The sequence below is a fragment of the Nyctereutes procyonoides genome, unplaced genomic scaffold (assembly GCF_905146905.1).
Source record: "Nyctereutes procyonoides isolate TBG_1078 unplaced genomic scaffold, NYPRO_anot_genome, whole genome shotgun sequence".
Lineage (NCBI taxonomy): Eukaryota > Metazoa > Chordata > Mammalia > Carnivora > Canidae > Nyctereutes > Nyctereutes procyonoides.
Window position 1 is genome coordinate 17,781,669 of NW_026575125.1, and position 21,928 is coordinate 17,803,596.

Sequence of the window (21,928 nt, forward strand, 5' to 3'; positions counted from 1 at the left end):
TCCAGTTCTTAACCGGATGGTCTGTTAAGAGAACACTAGTGAAGACATTGCCCAGTTTTTGTGAAAGGGTGAAAGACTCAGGAAAACAGCCACCAGGGATTGCTCTTGGGAGAGGTGGGTTGCCTGCCGAGTTTCTTCATGCTTTTTGGGGGGGCACGGAAGTTCACTCCTTTAACCTCGGTCCAGCCATTCGGGCACTTCCCGCGGAGCTTGGGGACGCGGGAGCCGCACCGAACACCGATGGGATGATGGAAGCGTCTGCCTCGTGGCCCTGTCGGTGGAAGGGAGGGGCTCAGTGCGCCCTCCTGTTCTGTCCTGTGCCACGTCGCGCCGCAGACCAGCCGGACACCCAAAGTGAAAGGCAAGCCCACGGCGGGAAGGGCCAGCGCCTGGAACAGGGGCATCAGCGGTGCGGGGGCCCTGGGGATGCCGCAGTTCCCCAAATCCACAGCAGCCGCCTTGCCCTCCTCCCACTCGCTTCTCCACCCTTCCCGTTTCTCACGCAAACGTGGGTAACTGAAATACCCAAGACGTTTTCGTTTGGTCCTGGAGTGCGAGCCGACCGTCGCTAATAATAATGGCAACGATTCCAAAGGGCTTAAGGGGAGCGTTTGAAGAGTCAGGGGAAGGGCGGCAGCACTTTCCGAGTACGGGTGGATCGCGGCGTCAGACTTGGCCAGGAAAGAAGAGGGGCCTTGGCTGGGGGGATGGTCTGGGGAAGTGCAGGGGGTGGGCCCCCCGGAAGTCGTGCTGCGCTGTTCAAACCTAAGGTGACCTAACGGATGGCGGGAGCGCCCGCCGATCCCGGGCGCGGGAGCGGCCATTGGTGACGCACGCCGGGGAGCTGGGCGCCCACGCCTCCAGCGCTGCCTGCCCGAGGCCCCACAGCCAGCGCGCCGAGGTCGGGGCGGCGGGCGTCCTCGCTTCCTCCCTCCTGGAGGCGGGCCCGGCCCCGCCCCCGCGCCCCGGAGCGCTCCCGCGGCCCCTCCCACCTCCTCGCCCGGCCGCCCCGCGCGCCGCACTCCCCGCCGGCCGCAGCCCGACGCGCCGCGCGGCCCCCCGTCTCCCGCGGCCGCCTGCCCCAGGCATGGCCCAGGGCCTCGCCTCACTATGGCAGCAGCACGGCACAGCACGCTCGACTTCAAGCTCGGCGCCAGAGGTGAGCGCGCGCGGCCGCCACCTGCCCGGCCGCCCCCGCCGCCCGCCGGGCTGGGGCCAGCGGGGACCGGGCGGGGCGCGCGCCGCGGGCCGAACAATGCGGACGGCCCGCGCGGCCCCGGCGTCCCTGCGGCCGCAGCGCCGAGCGCGCACCGGCGGCCGGGGCGGAGGCCGCGCCCGGGCTCCCGCCGCAGCGCCGGGCCTGGAGGGGCCGCCGCCCGCCCCGGCCCCCCGGCCCCCGCCCGCCGGCGGCGCCGCCCTTCGAGGCCCGGGTCGCCCACCCACGCCCCGTGCGGGCGTGGGCGCCCCTGCCAGGGTCCCCTTGGCGCCGCGCGGCTCGGGAGGGCCCCCCCCCCCGCGTCGGCGGAGCCCCTTAGGGCGGCGGTGCCGGGGCGGGGGGCGTGCGCCGCGCGGGGCCGCCCGCGTGACCTTTTCCTGTTCGCGGAGGCGGGTAAATTCCCTCCAGCCCGGGGCGGGGGCTCCCCTCGTGGGAGCGGTGCTGGGGCAGGACCGTGCGGCGCTGGCCGCATTCCTGGCCGGCTGCGTAGGAGACGGGTCCCGCCGAAGGGGACGGGAAAGGAAGCGACGATGGGGGGGTGAAGTCTGGGCGCGGGAACCCCAGCTCCCCGACCCCAGGAGGCTCGGAACACAGGCCACCCAGGGGGCTGGGAGGTCGGCCCGAGCGATAGTTACGAACGGGAAGGGCTTCTGCCTGCTTTTCTCTGCGGGTTTCTAACGTGGGGGGAGGGGAAGCACGCCCCCCCCCCCCTTTCTGGTGGCTCTGAAACCTTGAAGTGCTGCAGGCTGGAATCTGCGCTGCCCGTACCTCGCACTTGGGACGGCGCCTCTGATCGGGCCTTTTCACCGTTTTCCTCGAATGGAATGGATCAGCCTTTTCTGTTCCCACGTAAAACCTGCACTTTCTCACTTTCTCTTCGCCTTTTGTGAAATTCTGAAAACTCATTTTGCATTTTCGCCCCCAAGCTGAGAGGCCCTCCGAAGGCAAAGATTTAATAAAAACAAAACTTTGAGGATTCGAAGCAAGACCGGGGTTTTTGCATCTTGTCTTTCTCCATTGCCTCCGCATGGGACTTTGGCCTTCTGTCTCCACCTGAGTATTATTCTCCCGGTGGTAAAAAAAAAAAAAAAAAAAAAGGAAAAGGGGGGGGTGGGGGAAGGACGGCGCACACTTCATAAAGCTTAGCGTTTATATATATATATATATATATATATATATATATATATATATATATATATATATATATATATATATATATATTAAAGATTTATGCATGAGAGAGAGGCAGAGACACAGGCAGAGGGAGAAGCAGGCTCCATGCGGGGAGCCCCATGTGGGATTCGTTTCCTAGACCCCGGGATCACGCACGCCCTGAGCCAAAGGCAGATGCTCAACCGCTGAGCCACCCAGGCGCCCGCCCCCCCCCCCGCCTTTTTTTTTTTTTTTTAAGATTTTATCGGCTTAATGTTAATATTAAGGGACTTGCTGTAAAACACTACAATGTTCTTAAGTAATGTCAGTGTATTCCGTGGTTGGGAAGGGACTTGGACAAAACAAAGCACTTTTGAGTTCCCATGTTTTTTAGTTGAGGCTAGAGACAGATGACTGGGAGAGTCAGGAGATAAAATGGTGATTGGGGCGTGCAGATAGTGTTGGGTGTGAGGTGGCTAAGGTTTTGTTGAGGAATTACCCTGCCAATTTCAGGGATTAGTGGTTAGTGAAGGTTCTTGCATACTCAATTTAGAGGTGAGGAGGGTCCCTCAGCTAGGAGGGGCGTCTAGGAAGGGTCCCTGGTGGTAAGCAGGTGTGAACACTGACCTGTACTTATTGAACGTGGCTTTTCTAGGCTCTATGGAGGGTGATTTCGGGATGAGGCTGGATGATTCTGGCACTTCAGCCTGTGTAGGTTCCTGAAGCCTTAAACAGCTTTCAGCTTGATTCAGGTGTGGTATGTTGAAGTGATGGCTCACAACGGGCTTCTGTGTTCTCTTGGAAAAGTCGGGGGAACCTTCACTTTATGGAGAAAAAGAGAGCTTTATTTCTTAACATGCCTTTTAAAAGATTTTTTAATTTATTTGATAGAGAGTGCACAAGCCTGGGGGTGGGGGAGCAGAGGGAGAGGGAGAAGCAGGAAGACCCACACGTGGTTCCATCCTGGGACCCTGAGATCATGATCTGAGCCAAAAGGGGATGCTTACCCAACTGAGCTACCCAGGTGCTCCTAATCTTTTTTTTTTTTTTTTTAAATTAAGTAATCTCTTGCCCAGCACAGGGCTTGAACTCAGGACCTGGAGATCAAGAGTCACATGCTCTAGGGACTGAGAGAACTTTAACACTTGGGGCTGACCCTGGCTCGAGAGGGAGAGAACCACAGACGCACAGTTTAGAAGGAAGCAGGAGAAGCTGGCAGGTTCTAAGCTGGCAAGGTGTGGAAGCAGCATCTAAATAATTTAGTTGTGCAAGGAGAAAATAAAATTAAAAAAATTTCCCAGCCAATTATCCTTCAGTCTCAGCCTGTTGATCTTAAAGATGAGAAAATTTTGATGACGAGCTGAAGAACATTCTAGGAAGAAATAATGAGGGGGATGTGTATGTATTCATCTTTGTTCTTTTTTTTTTTTCAATCTTTGTTCTTAAGTCCCTACAAAAGTGTTTTGGGAGGAAGACCACTCTGATTCTTATTGTGTTTCCCCATCACTTAATTTGGGGGAGACCTGTCACCCTTGCCATCCATCAGTAGGTGTCTACACTTGGAAAACGAGAGGATCTGGCTAGATTGGGATCTTGTAAACTCTTTAATTTTCAGTGAGGGGAACTTGGTGAGAAATCTACCACCTGTGTGTGAGGTCTCCAAAAACATTTATTTTAATTGATAATAATGAGTCAAAAGGCATTAGTCTTGGCATGGTGAGTCCTGGATGTGACTCAAGGGTGAGTCAAGTGCCTGTGGAGCCTGGATACATGTTCTTTTTCCCATTTGTCAGTAATCCTTCCTAATGCTCCAGTTCCATGATGTGATTTTAATGGAATTAAACTTGAACCACTTAGTTATTATGATGCGATCCCATGTAACTTAGCAGTGCAAGCCAGCTAGTACCCAGCAGCCACCGGGCCACTAAGGGCAATTATAGGTTGGGCCTGGTGGTGCCTGTTTCGTGTTGTGGCTGATGATGTAACTCAGGAAATTTTGATTTTTGCTAAAAAACAAAACCTCATCTCTGGACTGGTGGAGGACACATGATTTCCTAGTCTGAGACTCTAGGCAGCAAGCGGGCTGCATACACAGACGTGAGTGGGGTACGCTTGGCCTCTGCCTGCCTGTTAACGTCTCAAGCCAGCCTCAAAAGCTCTAGCGATTTTCCTCTCTCCATGTCTCATTTCTTCCCCTGGGCTGGGAGTATCCTCATAGGCAGACCTCCAGAGTCTGTATCCTGGACACAGTTCTGGAACATCATAGATGTTTGATAAGTGCTGGTTAAGATGGACCTGATGGATGTTACGGTCAAGATGAAAAGCTAGTTCAAGTGCCCTGGGGAAAACAAGGCACACGTTTAGGAGTCCTGTGTGAGGAAACCTGCCTGATGCTGTTATGTTCTTCGGGTTGTGGACCACTGATCTATAGTTTACATGGGGAAATGAAGTGACTCACGTTAGTCCAATTCAGAAAGTTTTATAACAAAGATCTTGTTTAAAAAATAAAGAACAGGGTTGCCTGGGTGGCTCAGCGGTTGAGCGCCTGCCCTCCTCGGCTCAGGGCGTGATCCCGGGGTCCTGGGATCGAGTCCCACGTCGGGCTCCCCGCATGGAGCCTGCTTCTCCCGCTTCCTGTGTCTTTGCCTCTCTCTGTGTGTCTCTCATGAATCAATAAAATCTTAAAAAAAAAAAAGAACAGAAGGCTACTTGAGTAGGGCTTAGCCAGAAAGGTTTAGGACAGGGGCTCTTATTTTGTACCTTTGACCTTCATCAAGGAAGACTGGAGCCCCTCTTAGAGTAAGAATTTTACTTTTTTGGTGGGGGGGGAGGGGAAGAGGGAGAGAATTTTAAGCAGGCTCCACACCCAGGGGCCGATCTCACAACCGGGAGATCCTGACCTGAGCCCAAATCAGACTTAACCGACTGAGCACCCCCAGGCGCCTCTCAGTGTAAGAATTTTAAATGCATAAAGTAACCACATTATTTTAAGATACAATTTCAGAATTAAAATCCAAAATAATGTAGCATAGTAGTAATATGTGCTTCTTCAGTCAATAGCATATTTAATATGATACATTCTAGCATCAGGCCTAATAACTTCCATAATTTCGAAGCAGAGCTGAGAAAATCGTATTTCAGCTGTGATGTAAGAAAAAGCTGTGGTTTTATTGGTGACGATGGCCACCATCGTTGATGTGTGGTTTTACAAGCATAACTGAAGAAAATGCTAAGTTTTAATTAGTGAAAATAAGGATGTGTATTTTTTTTTCCCATCGGAGTTCACAGACCCCTGGATTGTATCCACTGGCCCCCGGGGAGTCCATGGACCCCTGGTTCAGACCCCCTACAAACTGGAGAGGGAAAGGAGGGGGCCAGTTCTGTATATTGTTTCTTTCAGGCTGAGTAGGTTTCCACTCAAGCCCAGACTGTAAGCAAATGTCCCTGGTTCCTCTTCAAGACAGACATCTCTTTGAAAACATAAAAGCCGGTATTTATTAGTTGCCTCCTGGGCTAGGCATTGCCCTAAGCGCATTACACGTTATTTTACGTAATCCTCACAACAACCCTGTGGTAGGTCCTGTTATCCCCATTTTAAAGATGAATAAATAGGCCCATTGAAGCTTTTCACCTTATAAATGGGGTAGCTGGGATTCAAAGCTCTGTCTGTTTGATTCCAAGGCCTTTGTTAATTCCACGACTGTGAAGCCTCTTAGTTTAAGGCAGTGATTCTCAAAGACCCTTCTCCCTTCCTCCCCCTTCCTGGGGACATTTTATGGTTATCGCAAGTGGGGAGGCACTGCTAGTATTTTGTAGGTCAGGGGTGCTTGCTCAACATCCTCCGTGCACAGGACAGCCCCCCCCCCCCCCGCAGCGTTGACAGCCCCAGATGTCAACAGTGCTGGGGCAGAGAATCCCTGATGGAAGTTCTAGCTAGGCCGTTGCTATAATGCACATGACAGATCATCAGCAAAATTTCCACGGTTCTTTTAGGAAGTCTCCATTAGGCATAAATCAGTAGTTAGAGGGGGAGGGTGGGCTTTACCTTCCTCCAGGGTTTGTCCTGGGGTCGGTTAGGAGCAGAGGGCTCGGCCAGTACTTCCTGCTCTGCTGAGCCTGGGACTTCAGATGATTCTGTTGACCCTCCCTCCCTCCCTCCCTCCCTGATTTCCCGAGCCTTCCACCCGTCCTCAGAGCTTCCACTCTTTCCGTGTGTTTCTTGAGCGAGCTGCTTTCTGGTAGAAGCATATTGTCTTTGTGTGATTCATAGCTATAAGCACAAAACCTAAAAAATCCAGTTTTGATTGCATCTAGTGTTTTGGTTGTTCAAGAGGAGAAGCTTTCCCCTTTGTCTCAGCATTAGCATCCCTTGTCCAAACACTTTATCTACCTTTGTGATAACAACACCCCTGCCCCCACACTCTCGCTTTAACAATGAAACCTGAAGGGAGCTGATGACTGGGAAGGGGGAAATGCGTGCCTGGGTCCTTTTCTAGATTGACTGAAGTCTGGGCTGGGGGAGTTTCTGGAATTTGCATTTTTAACCGGCTTCCTCCCAGTAATTCTGATGCTAAGTGAATCTGAGAATCACTATAATAGGATCCTCACTAAAAACAAAAACCCCTTGTACCAGGAACGTGGGGCACCCCCTAACCCCAGGCACCAGTCAGCAGAGCATTAAGTCCTGTGGATTGGGCCTGCTATGCTCTCGGTTTCCTTGCTCACCTTTTTCCTGGCTACACTTCTTGGCCAGAGTCTCCCAGTCTGTCTCCATTTTGGGGAAGGGCTCGGATCACCACAAACTCAACGGATTCCTGTCCCTTTTCTCATTTAAAAAGCCCCCTGTGTGTCCTCATCACCATGTGGATAAAGTAGAAACTCCTTGTCAGCTCTTCCTGGGGCCATCTCAACCCAGCCATCCCTCCTCCACACATTTTGAGTCTCACACTCCCTGTGCTTCCAAGTAGCTGGGAGGCACCCAGGCACAGAATTTAACAGCTCTGGGGAAGGCATTTTTCGTCCTTTAGGTATTCTCTCATACTTGAATGCTGTTTGCAAATGTTTTATGGACTGCTTGGGGGAGGTCTCAATGGAATCTCCCTGCATTTGGCACACTCTTTTGCTTTGTTGTTTTTTTTTTTTAACTCCCTTTCCCTTCAACTCTGCAAAAGATTCTTAATTGCACTAATCAAGCTCTATTTGACTCCAGGCTGAGTAATTGCACATTGCTGGGAATTAGTTTTGTGAGCTTGCCATTAAAAAAATTGTATAAAGCATAATGAATCTTTTTAGAGTGTAGTTCCAAGGCTACACCCATTTCTTTAAACCTGTAGAGGTAGTGTGCGGTAAAATGAGCTCGTGCTTTATCTCAAGAAGCCTCATCTAGTTATTTGGTCATTCTCTGTCGGTACTTTAAGTGCTGTGCAAGGGATAACAGCTGTTGAAGAAATTGACTCCATCATCCAGGCATTAGGAACAGTCTCCACCCCAGCTAATGAGAGAGGTGCATTTTCAAGTAATCTGAAGCCCTGCATGTGACATTTCTTCAGGATAGCATTTTCCAATTTACTAATCAGCTTCTAGACCCTTTGCTGTGTGTGTGTTGAGGTGGGAAAGGTGCTTTTAGGGTGGTTAAAATTAAAGACGAGATAAAATATACATCATGTGTGGCAAAAATTTAATATTTTTAACGAACAGCAAGCCAGAAGGTCTTATGAATAGATACTAGTATGCCATTAAAAACAAAGTCCTGTGATTAGGTAATGTAAAAAAGAAAAAAACATACAAGCTGCCTAGAAGTATAAAGGTGTCCCACGTAACAAGGAGAGAAGCAAATTGGATACTGAGAAAGACTTAAGGTATCGATATTTAGAGCATGAGGAACTCGTCTACCCAAATGGAAGGTTTTGCAGTGGAGGAGTTACCGGTTTCAAGATCTTTGCATCTTCATTGTGTGTGAAATGGGCTGTATCTGAGTGGCCACTCAGGCCTTTGTTACCTCCTTGGGAGACACAATCTCAGAGTTAGGAAAAGTTAGAGCTGTGGGTGTCAGGCTTTGTACTCGGTACGATTTGGAATGACAGGCTTTGTAATTTGACTTGAGACCCACAGGGTCATACTAATCCTTGGCAGGTAAGGATCAGTTAGAAAGTTGCTGGGCTGTGGTTGGGCATCTGTTTTTGTATATGTGCTGCCGAAGCGAGCACTGGGCGTCTGTTTTTGCAACCATGTACAGTAGAGCTGTTAGTGAGTTGAGTTTCTGGAGTCCAGCATCGCCCTGCACTTGTAACCCAGGCCTGCCCCTGTGTGCTGCCGCGCCAGCCACCATTTCATGGGAGTTTACTTCCAGGCTCAGTTCTTTTGAAGAGTCAGGAAACCTCCTCAATTGAATCTTGAAACCAAGTATGTAAACCATTGCACAAATGCTCTTTGAAACCCTTACAACTAGGCACTTATCCAGACCCCAGGAAAAACCACTCTGGGGCCCCATGTTGTGGTGGGCCTGGATCTCATTAAACTGATACTGTCATCTGTGTTCCGGAAGGAGCCACTGAGCTAGTGACCATGCTTGGGATCAGACGCGTGTTGGTGTTAAGCAGCAAACCCAAAAGGAGCTGCTAAGAACCGGTAGCATCTTCTAGATGACCCTCGGGTAGTTTCACACGCGCCTTAATTTCTCCCTCTGCGTAAAGGTGCTAATGATACCAAAATCCCACACACTGTGTTGGGTGGGATGTCCAATAAAATGTTTGGAAGACTGTCAAATGATACATAAAACACTTAACACTAATTGCAATACTTAGGGCTGAGTACTTTGAGATTGTGCCAGTGGATAAAGATGCTCAGTTATAAAGAGGTGTGAATTTAACTGAAAGATAAGGAAAGTTCTGCTGGCAAAAGTAGAGGCAGAAAATAATGCTTTGGCATGTGATTTGAAGGTTGGTCTTTATTTAGAGGAGCTCTTTAAGTGAAAGCAGAATTTTTTTAAGGTTTTATTTATTTATTCCTGAGGGACACAGAGAGAAGCAGAGATATAGACAGAGGGAGAAGCAGGCTCCTCAGGGAGTGCGATGTGGGACTCGATCCCCAGATCAGAGTCATGCCCTGAGCCAAAGGCAGACACCCAACCGCTGAGCCACCCAGGCGTCCCGAAAGCAGAATTTTTAGGGAGCACTTTAAGTTTTAAGATATGTGTTTGTGTTGCCTGACTCCACTTTCCCTAGAATAGAAATTTCTCCAGTGAAAGCCCTGAAAATGTATAGGATGCTGTTATATTTAAGACCAAGTCATCTTGGGTGCCTGAGTGGGCTCAGTCCGTTAAGTGTCTGCCTTTGGTTCCGTCCGGTCATGATCCCAGGGTCTTGGGAACAACCCCCGTGTTTGGGAGCCTGTTTCTCCTTCTCCCTGCCACTCTGGCTGCCCGTGCTCTCTGTCAGATAAGTAAATCAATGAATAAAATCTTAAAAAGAAAAAAGACCATGTCATCTCATCCAAAGGACTGCAGGTCAGAGTGGTTAAGCAAACTGTGATATGCTGGTGGACATTCTGAATTTCTAGAGGTGACTGTAAAATGAATATATCTTAAATTTGGTACAGCAGGGAATGCTTTTCTTTTTTTAATGGAAACGATGTAGAATAATAGTTTCAGATATACAATGTAATGATTTTCTATTTGTTTTTTTTTATTTTTTTTTTAATTTTTTTATTTATGATAGTCACAGAGAGAGAGAGAGAGGCAGAGACACAGGCAGAGGGAGAAGCAGGCTCCATGCACCGGGAGCATCGATGTGGGATTCGATCCTGGGTCTCCAGGATCGCGCCCCGGGCCAAAGGCAGGCGCCAAACCGCTGCGCCACCCAGGGATCCCTGATTTTCTATTTGTTAAACACTGAAATGATCACCAACAGTTAGTCCAGGTAACATCTACTACCATGTAGTTACAAGGTTTTTGGTTTTTTTTTTTTACAAGGCTTTTTTTTTATGAGAACTTTTTTTTTAAAGATTTTTAAAAAAATTATTCATGAGAGAGACAGAGGCAGAGACAGAAGCAGGCTCCATGCGGGGAGCCTGACATGGGACTCGATCACGCCCTGGACTGAAGGTGGCGCTAAACCGCTGAGCCACCCGGGCTGCCCTTGATGAGAACTTTCAAGGTCTACTCTTAGCAACGTTCAAATACACAATACAGTATTAACTAGAGTCACCATGCTGTGCATTACATCTCCATGACTTATGCCACCTTTTTTTTCTTAGAGTGTTTTTCGGGGCCAGTGCCATGGGTCACGCTTTGGGAAACAGTAATGGTGTAGGTTTTATAAACGATCTAACACTGAATCTTTGAACTGTGTATTGTCTGCTGCAGAGTGGCCTGGCTGGTTCTAGAGTTCAGAGGAGGAAGAGGGTCCTGGGCCTAAGTGTTTGATGTTCTTAAGTGGGGTTTGTCTAGGTTGGAGAGGAAAGGGCTTAATATTAATTTACACCCCTTGGTATGAGATGCAAGAATTTATAGGACTATTTTTTAAGGCATTTTGTGAATGTCATTTTTTTTAAGATTTTATTCATGAGAGAGACAGCGGTGGACACAAAGGCAGAGGGAGAAAGCAGGCTCCCTGTGGGGAGCCCCATGAGAACCTATCCCAGGGTCATGACCTGAGCCAAAGGCAGACACTTAAAGGCTGAGCCACCCAGGTGCCCTAGCTGTAGGTTTTTTATGCTCCTTACCAAGTTGTGGAAGTTCCCCTCTATTACTGGTTTTCTGTGTGTTTTTATTTTGAGTGGGTGTTGGATTTTGTCAAATACTTTTTCTGCATCAATTAATATGTAAGTTTTCTTTAAAAATATGATGGGTCCTATTGATTTTTCTTTTAATATTGAACCAGTCTTGCAAATCTGGAATAAATCCCATTTGATCATAGTATGTAATTATTTTTGTTTATTGCTGAATTCTTATTTGGTAAGGATTTGCAAAGGATTTTCATGCTTATATATTCATGAGGGATACTGGTCTGTACATTTCTCTGTGAATTGTCTCTGGTTTTGGTATTAGGATAATGGTTTCATAAAATGAATTAGGCATTCCTTTTTTGTTTTCTGCTAGAGATTTTGTATAGAATTGGTGTTATTCTTTAAATGTTTGATAGAACTCTCCAGTGAAACCCATCTGGCCCTCAAGATTGCTATTTTGAGAGTTTTTATTTTTTTATTTTTAAATTTTTAAAATATTTTATTTATTCATTCATGAGAGACAGAGGCAGAGACACAGGCAGAGGGAGAAGCAGGCTCCATGCAGGGAGTGACTCGATCCCGGGACTCCAGGATCACGCCCTCGGCCAAAGGCAGGTGCCAAACCGCTGAGCCACCCAGGGATCCCTGTTTTGGGAATTTTTAAATTACAGATTCAATTTCTTTGATAGTTAAATAGGGCTATTCAGAATACTTCATTGGTGAGTTGCGGTAGTTTGTATTTTTTGAGGAATTGGCCCTTTTCCTTTTTAAGTTGCTAAATTTGTGTGTGTAGAGTTTGTAGGATTCCTTTATTATCCTTTTGGTGTCTATAGGTCTATAATGCTCTCTCTCGTTCTGTTCCTAGTCCTGGCAATCTGTGTCTTCTCTCCTTTTTTTTCCCTTGTCAGTCTTGCCTAGAGATTGTCATTTTTATTTATCTTAACAAAGAAATAGCTTTTTGTTTAGTTGATTTCTTTTTTCTTCCTTTATGGTTTTTCTCTTTATAATTTCATTGATGTCTCCTATTAGCCTTATTCCTTTCCTTCTGCTTACTTTGGTTTTATTTTTCTCTTTGTCTAGGTTCTTGGAGTGGGAGCATAAATTAGCAATTTGTGACTTTAAAATGGTGACCGGTACAGCTTCTCCATCGTCTGCTAATGTTACTTCTATATTTTCCTTAAAACGCAGGGGTCATAGTTATATAGGTTATTAGCTGTTATTCACAGTCCACCCCCCCCCCCCGCCCCCGATTGCTAACTTGAATGAAGGAAGTATTCCTCAGATTATTCTAGTCTCAAATTCTAAGACTGTCCCTTCTGGAAATTCAGGTTGTAGAATTCCAGCTGAGTGCCCCTATGCCTATTGATTAGGAATTTAGAGCTGGAAGTGACCTTACAGAGGTCAAAAAACTTGGGCTGCTGGGCCATATTCTGTTCTTCTGGCCTCCTTTGTATGGCCCTGGTGACTGATAGAACCATGATTTGGCCTGCAAATCTTGAAATCTTTACTGTGTGGCTCTTTATAGAACAAGTTTGTCCACTCATGCCTTCAATTTTTTTTTAAAGATTTTATTCATGTGAGACACAGAGGCGCAGAGACCTAGGCAGAGGGAGAAGCAGGCTCCCTGCAGGGAGCCTGGTGTAGGACTTGATCCCCGGACTCCAGGATCACACCCTGAGCCGAAGGCAGATGCTCAGCCGCTGAGCCACCCAGGCGTCCCTGTCGACTCATGCCTTCAGAACATCTAAGTCCAGCTTTAGAGCCATCTGGAAAAATATTCAAGTACAGATTCCCAGGCCCCCACATGGCCTTTTTCTCATCTGGAATCCATCATCGTACACACTCCTCCCTCTGAACAGGGAGTTTTGACTTGTGTCCTTCGACTTTCATCTCTGTGGCACTTACTTTTCCAGCACTTTCCGGGTGCTGAGTAATCTCCTGGGAGGTTCATTCTGAAGGGCGCAGTTCTGAATGTTGACTTTGCTGAATCTGCCCTGGCCAAAGCTGGAGGAAGAGAACGTGCCGGGGGGTCATCTCAGGGACGACTCTGATAAAAATGTGATTTTTGACGACCCCAACTCCAAACTTATTTCTCTCTGGAAATATTATTTCATTGTTGATTTGCAGCCTGGCATGGAGTCTTGAGCACAAACCCTAGAATTGTCTGTAGAAACACAAATGGTTAATAGATCTGACCCTGGAAGGTAGTCTGCCCACCTAAAGTTAGTGGGAAGAGTGCTGGATATTCATGATACTGGTTAAGTTCTCCTGAACAATGAAAGTGACAATCCCATACTTTGGGAGAAAAATCTGGTTTTCTTCTGGGTGGATCTGAAGGAAACCATTGCCATCTGACCTTGGGCCAGCCTATAACCCGTTTCATCCTGCTGCTTGTGAGATGAAGGGAGGTGGCTGTCGGCAGCTGGGACCCTTTGCACTCACAGTGGACTGTGGATGGCAGTCACGAACTCAAGGGAACGGCTGGTTATTTTTCCTGGTCCAGGTGCCTTAGGTCTTCTCTTGGCCTCCAACCTGACCCTACCAGTCCCCACCTTGCTTATCCCTTTTATGCTGCTGCTGGATCTGGTTTCACCTCATTTCTTGGACTACTTCTGTTGGGTTGAGTACGGTACCCAGAGAGGGGACCTGGTCTCTTCGTGTCCTCTGCCTTGGTGGTCTTCTGCTTTCTTCCACAGCTCTAGCCAGAGTTTACTGCTTCCTCTTCTGAAAACATGGACCTTGAACCGTGCCTTACATTGCCCAAGTGACGCTGGGCAGAGTTCAGGTGGCCAGATGCCTCTCATCTCATGACCAAAATTGGCAATCTTCTCCCCAAGTGAAAGCCAGGCCTTTGCATTGTCTCCCCTCCCTGTGCCTTTCTTTATAACTCATGCTTAGCCTCCCACGTGGGCTTGGTCAGGATGTGAGGACTGGAGAGTTAGAGCTCTATGAGCACTCCAAGGGGGTGCCTCCCTCTCTGGGCTGACTGAGGCTTGTGGGTTGTGGCTGCTTTGAAGACTCTAGTCTTGGGGGGAAACGAGTTTACCAGGAAGAAGAGGGTAGAAGATTGCATTGCTGTTTGGGTTCCAGACTAAAGAGGGCTTAGGATTGTGTCTCATAAATTATATTTTTATGAACCCTTCTTCAGTGTTCTGAGGGGATTGGCTCATGGAGAGACCTAAGTGCTGAGATTCAAGTAGAAGGGGGCTCTGGCCACTTTCCAGTAGGTGTTAGGTGTTGGGGGTGATGGGAAATGCCTTTCTGACTGTGCTCTTGGAGTGGGGAAGGAAAGGCAGGGCAGCGAAATAATTAGCAACACGTTTACAGAACGCCTAGTATACTGTAATGTGGGTTTTAAGAAATAGTCCCTGTGGCTGGTACTGTAAACAGTCCCATGTGGTTTTCCTTAATGCGCACTTGCATGAAAAGAGCTTGGGTGTTATTTCTGTGTTGTGTTGTATGGCTGTCAATCCAGCGTCAGTAGGTCTTTTTCTTTCTTTCTGTAGCTGATTTTTCCTGGTTTGGTGGTTGTTCTGTATGAACATCAGAAACTGCTCTGGGACGCTTGTGTGGCTCAGTTGGTTAAGCGTGTGACTCTTCATGCTTTCAGCTCAGGTCATGATCTCAGAGTCGTGAGATGTAGCACCACATCTGGCTCTGCGCTGGACATGGACTCTGCTTAGGATTCTCTCTTTCCCTCTTCCCCTCCCCCTTCTCTCGCTCTCACACACTTGCTCTCTCACTTTCTAGAAAGAAAAAAAAAAACTCTGAAAACAAGCCCTCCCAATTGTTCATTTGGCCCTTTCTGTGTTCTTTGGCGCCATGTCACTGCTATGATTTTTAAATTTATTTATTTATAAAGATTTTATTTTCATGAGAGACACCGAGACAGAGGCAGGGACAGGAGAAGCAGTCTCCATGCAAGGAGCCTGATACGGGACTCGATCCCAGGACTCCGGGATCACGCCCTGAGCCGAAGGCAGACACTCAACCCCTGAGCCACCCCGGCATCCCTGATTTTTAAATGTAAAAGATTTTTTTTAAATTGAGGTATAATGGACATAAACCATTGGGTTTAGGTGTGCAACGTGATTTGATATTTGCATGTCTTGTGAAACGATCACAGGAAGTCTAGTTAAGATCCGTCGCCACACATAGTTAAGTAATTTTTTCCCTTGTGATGAGAACTTTTAAGACCCACTCTCCCAGCAGCTTTCAAATACATGATACACAGCTATTAACTGTAGTGGCTGCTCTGTACATTGCCATTGTGATTGAACTGAGGCATTGAGACTGGCTGCAGATGTGCATTTGTGGCATGAAAGCCATGTTCAGTGCCAGGGACAGAGCCTGCACATAGCAGCTGCTCAAACACTTGTTAGTGGTTGACAGGTGGGGAGTGGGGATGGGTAGAAGAGAATGCCCATTGCAGCCCCTTTAACCTGGTGCCTAGGGCCTGGCTTATGGTTGGTTGAAGGGGAGCAACTGACTTCTGGAACTTTCCCTTTGATTACCTCATAGTAATTGAGAATCTCAAAGTTCAGTGTGTGTGTTGGGATTTTTGGGGACAGATTTATTGAGGTGACTCCTTTGCCACACTCTTCCCTCATTCAAGGTATACAGTTCATACAGGTCAGTAATTTTCAGTACATTTGGAGTTGTGTGACCATCACCACAATTTTATTTATTTATTTATTTTTATCTTTTTTTTATTTTTTAAAAGATTTTATTAAGTAATCAATTAATGAGAGACACACACAGAGAGAGGCAGAGACACAGGCAGAGGGAGAAGCAGGCTCCTTGCAGGGAGCCCGATGTGGGACTCGATCCCGGGTCTCCAGGATCACGCCCTTGGCCGAAGGCGGGCGCTAAACCGCTGAGCCACCCAGGGATCCCCTATTTTTATTTTTTAAAGATTTTATTTATTTATTCATGAGATAGAGAGAGAGGCAGAGACACAGGCAGAGGGAGAAGCAGGCTCCTTGCAGGGAGCCCAAAGCGGGACTCGATTCCAGGATTCCAGGATCACACCCCGGGCAGAAGGCAGGCGCCAAACCACTGAGCCACCCAGGGATACCCATCACCACAATTTTAAAACATTTTCATCACTCCAGAAAGAAACCTGTACCCCTTAGCCATCGTTCCCATTCCTCCCAGCCTCTTGTTCCTCCCTGCCATTCAGTAATTTGCTTTTTATGTCTAGGGATTTGCCTTTTCTGGCTATGTCATATAAATGGAATTCTACAACATGTGGTCCTTTGTGACTGGTTTCTTTCACTTAGCATCATGCCATCCATGTTGTAGCAAGTATCAGTACTGCATTCCTTTTGTGGCTGAATAAATAGGTCATGGTATGGATAGATCACATTTTGCTTATCCATTTATAGCTTGATGGACAGTTTGAGTGTTTCCACTTTTTGATTATTGTGAAACCTGCTGCTCTGAACTTTGCTGTTGTCTTGGGTTTTGTGGGATTAATTGTCTTGCAGCTGTTGTAAAAAGAACGTGGGAAATTGAAGATGAAGCTGTCGGAGTAAGAGAGCCCGAGGAACCACCTGCTTGACCTTCACTTTACTCTCTGGGAATATGTTAGGCTTCGGAATGTCTGAGAAGTCTCCCGATGCAAAGACCTTTTGTTAAAATTTAAAGATGAAAAAATTAACAATTTTAAGTGTTAAGCTCCTTTTGCTTGTGAAATATGCTTTCTCTGTATATCACTTGATTGCAGTAATCTAGACTTGCTGCCTATCAACACTGATGTTTTTGGTTACATCTAGTGTATTCCAAGTGAGTTCGAATGATGTTCTTACACCCTCAGGCACTTCTGAGCACCCATGCGGGTGAAAGGGAGCCCATAAGGAACGCTGTGCTATTTTGTTACTCTCAGAGCAGTTATGCCAGTGGTGGTGGTGGTAACTGGAACAGATTTTTTAATTTTTTAAATATTTATTATTTATTTATTTATTTATTTATTCATTCATTCATTCATTCATTCATTCATTCATTCATGAGAGACACAGAGAAAGAGAGGCGCAGAGATTGAGGCAGAGGGAGAAGCAGGCTCCTTGCAAGGAGCCCAATGTGGAACTCAGTCCTACACCCCAGGATCACGCCCTGAGCCGAAGGCAGCCGCTCAACCGCTGAGCCACCCAGGCGTCCCTGGAACAGATTTTCTAAAACTTGATATAATTTACATTGAGGAAGTTTTGTGTACACTTCTGAGTTTCGACCAATGTATACAGTCCTGTGACCACCACCACTGTCAAGATTAGGACATCTGGGTGGGTGCTTAAAGCAGATACTCGAATGGCTTCAAACTGTGTTGGAGTCCAGATGTCCCCTTGCTGTGAGCTGCTGGTGTATCTGTTGCCACTCTCCATCAGGGGAGCCCAGCTCTCAGGGAGGAGGGGGTGAGGGGGTGGTCCGTGACCTGGATATCAAGCGGAAGGAGGGGCAGGTGGGGGGCGGGGAATCAGGGCACAACGGACTTTGGGGGAGAGGGGCTCGGACTTTGGGGGAGAGGGGCTCGGGACTCAAAAGATACCAGGGTCTGTGGAGGAGGGATGAGCTGGAAGGAGGCCAGCATTGGGCTTCACTCACCGCTTGGGCATGGTGCAGTGATAGGAATGATGGACCTCTTGGTGATGGAATAGCTTGGGCCATCGTGGGGAGAACTAGGAAGCAAGGTAACGGGCCAGGGGCTTGAAGGGGAGGTGTGGAATTTCCAGTCCTAGTTAAAGATATGCTTGGCAAGGATAGAAATTTGTCTTTTAATTTCATGACCCAGATGCTGCCAGATTGTGAGTGAATCGCACTTTCCTGCCTTCTGGGTGTGGGGAGGCCAGTGCAGCTCTGGCCCGGTGGCCCCCGTGGTGGGGCAGGCTGATGGTCCTGCACAAGGGGTGACTGCTGCACACTCTGTCCCTTTGCTCAAGTTTGTGAAGTTGGAAAGGAGTGAAATGTGCAAGTTGAGGTCCTCTGGTTTTTTCTGGATGTGGGAGAATTGCTTATTCCCTCAGGGCAGCCGCTACTGGAAATCACCATGTTTTTTTTTTTTTTTTTAATTTTTTTTTATTATTTATTTATGATAGTCACAGAGAGAGAGAGGCAGAGACACAGGCAGAGGGAGAAGCAGGCTCCATGCACCGGGAGCCTGATGTGGGATTCGATCCCGGGTCTCCAGGATCGCGCCCTGGGCCAAAGGCAGGCGCCAAACCGCTGCGCCACCCAGGGATCCCTGGAAATCACCATGTTAAGGAGATTACTGCATTTTATCCACTACTTGAAATGGAAGAAAGAAGTGGGAATATGTATAACTGAAGCACATTGTGCCCCCCCCCATTTTTAGATTTTATCTATTCAAGAGAGACACAGAGAGGCAGAGACATAGGTAGAGAGAGAAGCAGGCTCCCTCCCTGTGGGGAGCCTGATGTGCAGGATGATCCAGAACCCTGGGATCACCCACCCAGGAGCCTGGGATCATGACCTGAGCCAATGAGCCACCCAGGAGCCCCTGTTCCCTCCCACCCCACCCCCCCCTTTTGCCCAGGTTGGGCTAGTAAGCCTGGGTGTGTGCAGCTACTCCATGGAGCTTAGGCACTCAGGGCTGCCTCCCTTTAAAGAGCACTGGTTATTATTTCTATTTTATTTGTGTGTGTGTGAGAGAGAGAAACAGAGAAGAGAAGAGAGCATGAGCAAGGGCAGAGGGAGAGGGAGAAGCAGATGTCCCGCTGAGCAGGGAGCCTGATGTGGGAGTCCATCCCAGGGACCCCTAGGATCATGACCTGAGCCAAAGGCAGATGCTTAACCCACTGAACCACCCAGGCGGGCCTGGAGTGCTGATTATTATTATTTTTAAAGATTTTATTTATTCATGAGAGACCGAGAGGAAGAGACACACACAGGCAGAGGGAGAAGCAGGCTCCATGCAGGGCTGCCCTGGAGTGCTGATTAAATGGCAGTACCAGACCACGAGAGATGGAGGGAAGGAACACTGGTGCCCCATTCCCTACAGGAACCCTGCAGAGTGCTATCCCCATCTTACGGTTGAGGCAATGATGTATATGGGTGGCAAGGGTACCTGGCCAAGTGAGTTTGGGTAGGTAGAAAGGCTGTGGTGGGTGATTTGTGGGAGAAGCTTCAAGGGGAGCATCATGGGAATTTTAAATAGTGGCAGGGGTATTAACATCTGGGGAGGGAGTAAAGAAGCCCAAGTCCAATTTCAGACTTGACTGGGACAGTGTGGTAGGCAATTAGGCAGGACACAGTTTCCATATGGATTTGGGATTCAGCCATCTGGATGGAGCTGATGGTCAGAGTCTGAGCCCTCCCAAGAGCGGCCTATAGATGGATCTCTGGGAGAAAATGAGGCAGGGAGATGAAATTTGGGCCTTCATTCCCTGTGCCACCCCCACCCCACTTTTTTCATCCTTTTCTTTATTTTGGGAGTGGTACATTTAATTTGGACCAGACCTCCAAGTCGATTCTTTTTAAGTTATTGTTGAATAAACACAAAGTGGGCAATGGTCTGGAAACGGGGACATTGAGTCATTTAACGGACAAAGGACACATTTTGCCCTGGGGACAGGTCACTGTGTTGCTGAGCGCTTTGGAAGGCTGAGTCAGATACTAGTCACATACTAGTTGCATGTCAGTTAGAAAGTTTGAGGTCAAAATCGAGGTAAGTGAAGTCCTTAAGAGTTTTCTAAGAAGTTTTGTTAGCCTAGTTTGGATTACCTTGCCCTCTTGAAAGCCCTGTGATTATCTCTCTTTTACTCCTAACTCTGGGAAACGAACAAGGGGTGGTGGAAGGGGAGGTGGGCAGGGGGTGGGGGTGAGTGGGTGACGGGCATTGAGGGGGGCACTTGACGGGATGAGCACTGGGTGTTATTCTATATGTTGGCAAATTGAACACCAATAAAAATTTCAAATTTTCTGATTTGCAGCCATTTATGACATTGCAGTCTTGTGTTTCCAAATTTGGGTATGCTCTGACCTAAGGCTTATTTTCACTCCTGTGGAGTATCTAGTAGTTCTCAAGGGATTGTATTGCCCGCCCCACTTCTGCCCCTGGGTGGTGGGGGTGTCTTTTTTTTTTTTAAACAAAAGGGGACACTACCTACTTGTAGTGTGTATGACTGGGACTGCCAAAGACCTGTGAGGGACAAGACACTCTTTCACACCGTATGTTGTCAGTCGCAGTTGAGGATACAGTCAAGTACGTTTTGTTTGGTCATGTTACATGTTTCTACTAGACAGGCATGAAGACTGAAATTGGATAACTGCAAAGCATTTTCTGGGGCACGTCCTAGGCTACTTGTTGTTAGTAAGGAGTTTGGGCTTTTTTCAGACCCATTTTAACATTTTCTATAACCATTGGGTGACTCGAGTGTAATTAGTTTGGAAATAGTGGGGATTTCTTGTTCTTGTATCTAGTGGTTTAGCTCGGTGGTTCTCAACCATGGCTGTACATTGGAATTTCCCAGGGACCTCTGAAAAATACTGATGCCTGGTTCTTACCCGCAGATTTTTATTTAATTGATCTAGGATGTGACATACTGGTTTTAAAAACTCCCCAGGTAATTATAATGTGCTGCTAGGATTGAAAACCACTGGTTTAGATATTCTGGAAACTCTGCAAAGATCTAGCCATATGGATGATGAATTTAGCCAGCTGAAATAAATTTTCATTTACCCACAAAGCATTTATTGAGCCCCTGAGATCAAGATGACCAAGCAAGCCACATTGTTGAACCTAACGGAGCTCATGTCTTTGGCTTTGTTTTCATTTTCAAACCTTGGTTCTGGAAAAGAGTTATTGGGCAGTTGTTTAGCTCTGGAGCCCTTTGCTGGAGTCTTCTCCCAGGGCCGGGAGCAATGTGGGGGACCAGAAGACAGGAGGAGAGTGTAGAAGGGGCACGGTCCCTGTAGCCCCGCAGGGCTGGGCACGTTCAGTGCCCACAAAAGACCAGGTGGTGGTGACAGCCAGAAATAACATTCAGATCTGGCAGATTTCTTCTGACCTGAGGAGCAAGCCCATAGTATAGAAATAAGTGACAACTCTCAAGTGGGTCTTTCATAATGTGTTTTTCTTCCATCTGAAGGCTGACTGGAGGCCTCCATTAGCCCCATCGGTGCTTTTCTGCTACTGGTGCCAGTTAGAAAGGGGGTGGTTGCCAGGCTGTCCCTGGCTGGGTCAGGGGTTGTAGGAGACAAAGCCACCCCTTTCCCTGGCCCAGGAGATAGTTCGCCCCGGCTCAGCCCTGGGGCCCAGGTGCTCCTACGCTGTGCAGCCTGGCCAGTGACGTGCAGGGTGGCCCTGTGTGGGCTGTCCCCCTCACCAGCGGAGGGGACTTGTGTTCCCTGGTGTACTGTGCCAACAGAACCCGTTCTTGAGGCCGTTTACCAGGAGTGATGATTTGTTTTATACACTTCCAAAACAGAAAACATCTGTTCTAGCCAAGGAGGGATTGAATAATGACACAGTGGCTTTCCTGTTCAGGGCAAGGACTGCTGGGATACGTGCACGTCGGGCGTGCCGGGCGCCCCGTGTTCACCACGGTGGCTTGGCCCTGCCAGGCTTCAGTTGACAAGCACACTGAGCAAGATCAGTTCTTTTTGTGAAGTTTGAGATCGGAATTTTTTTTGAAGGTTTTATTTATTTCATTCATGGGGGGGGGGGCAGAGGGAGAAGCAGGCTCCCCACGGGGAGCCCGACGTGGGACTCGATCCCGGGACCGAGATCACATGCTCAACCGCGGAGCCACCCAGATGTCCCTAAAATTGGAATTTTTTTTTTTTTTTTTTTTTTTTTTAGGGAGTGGATTTCTCTCTTAC

At 48.0% G+C, this 21,928-nt stretch overlaps 1 protein-coding gene across 1 annotated transcript in view; it reads left to right on the plus strand.

Moving 5' to 3' along the window:
• Positions 1-995: 995 nt before the first annotated feature.
• Positions 996-21,928, plus strand: part of SMS (spermine synthase) — a 53,182-nt gene continuing 32,249 nt past the window's right edge. The window contains exon 1 of the mRNA XM_055338815.1: positions 996-1,159. Within this exon, the coding sequence (XP_055194790.1) occupies positions 1,111-1,159 (49 nt within the window). The 5' untranslated portion in view covers positions 996-1,110. The remainder of the gene's footprint in view (positions 1,160-21,928) is intronic.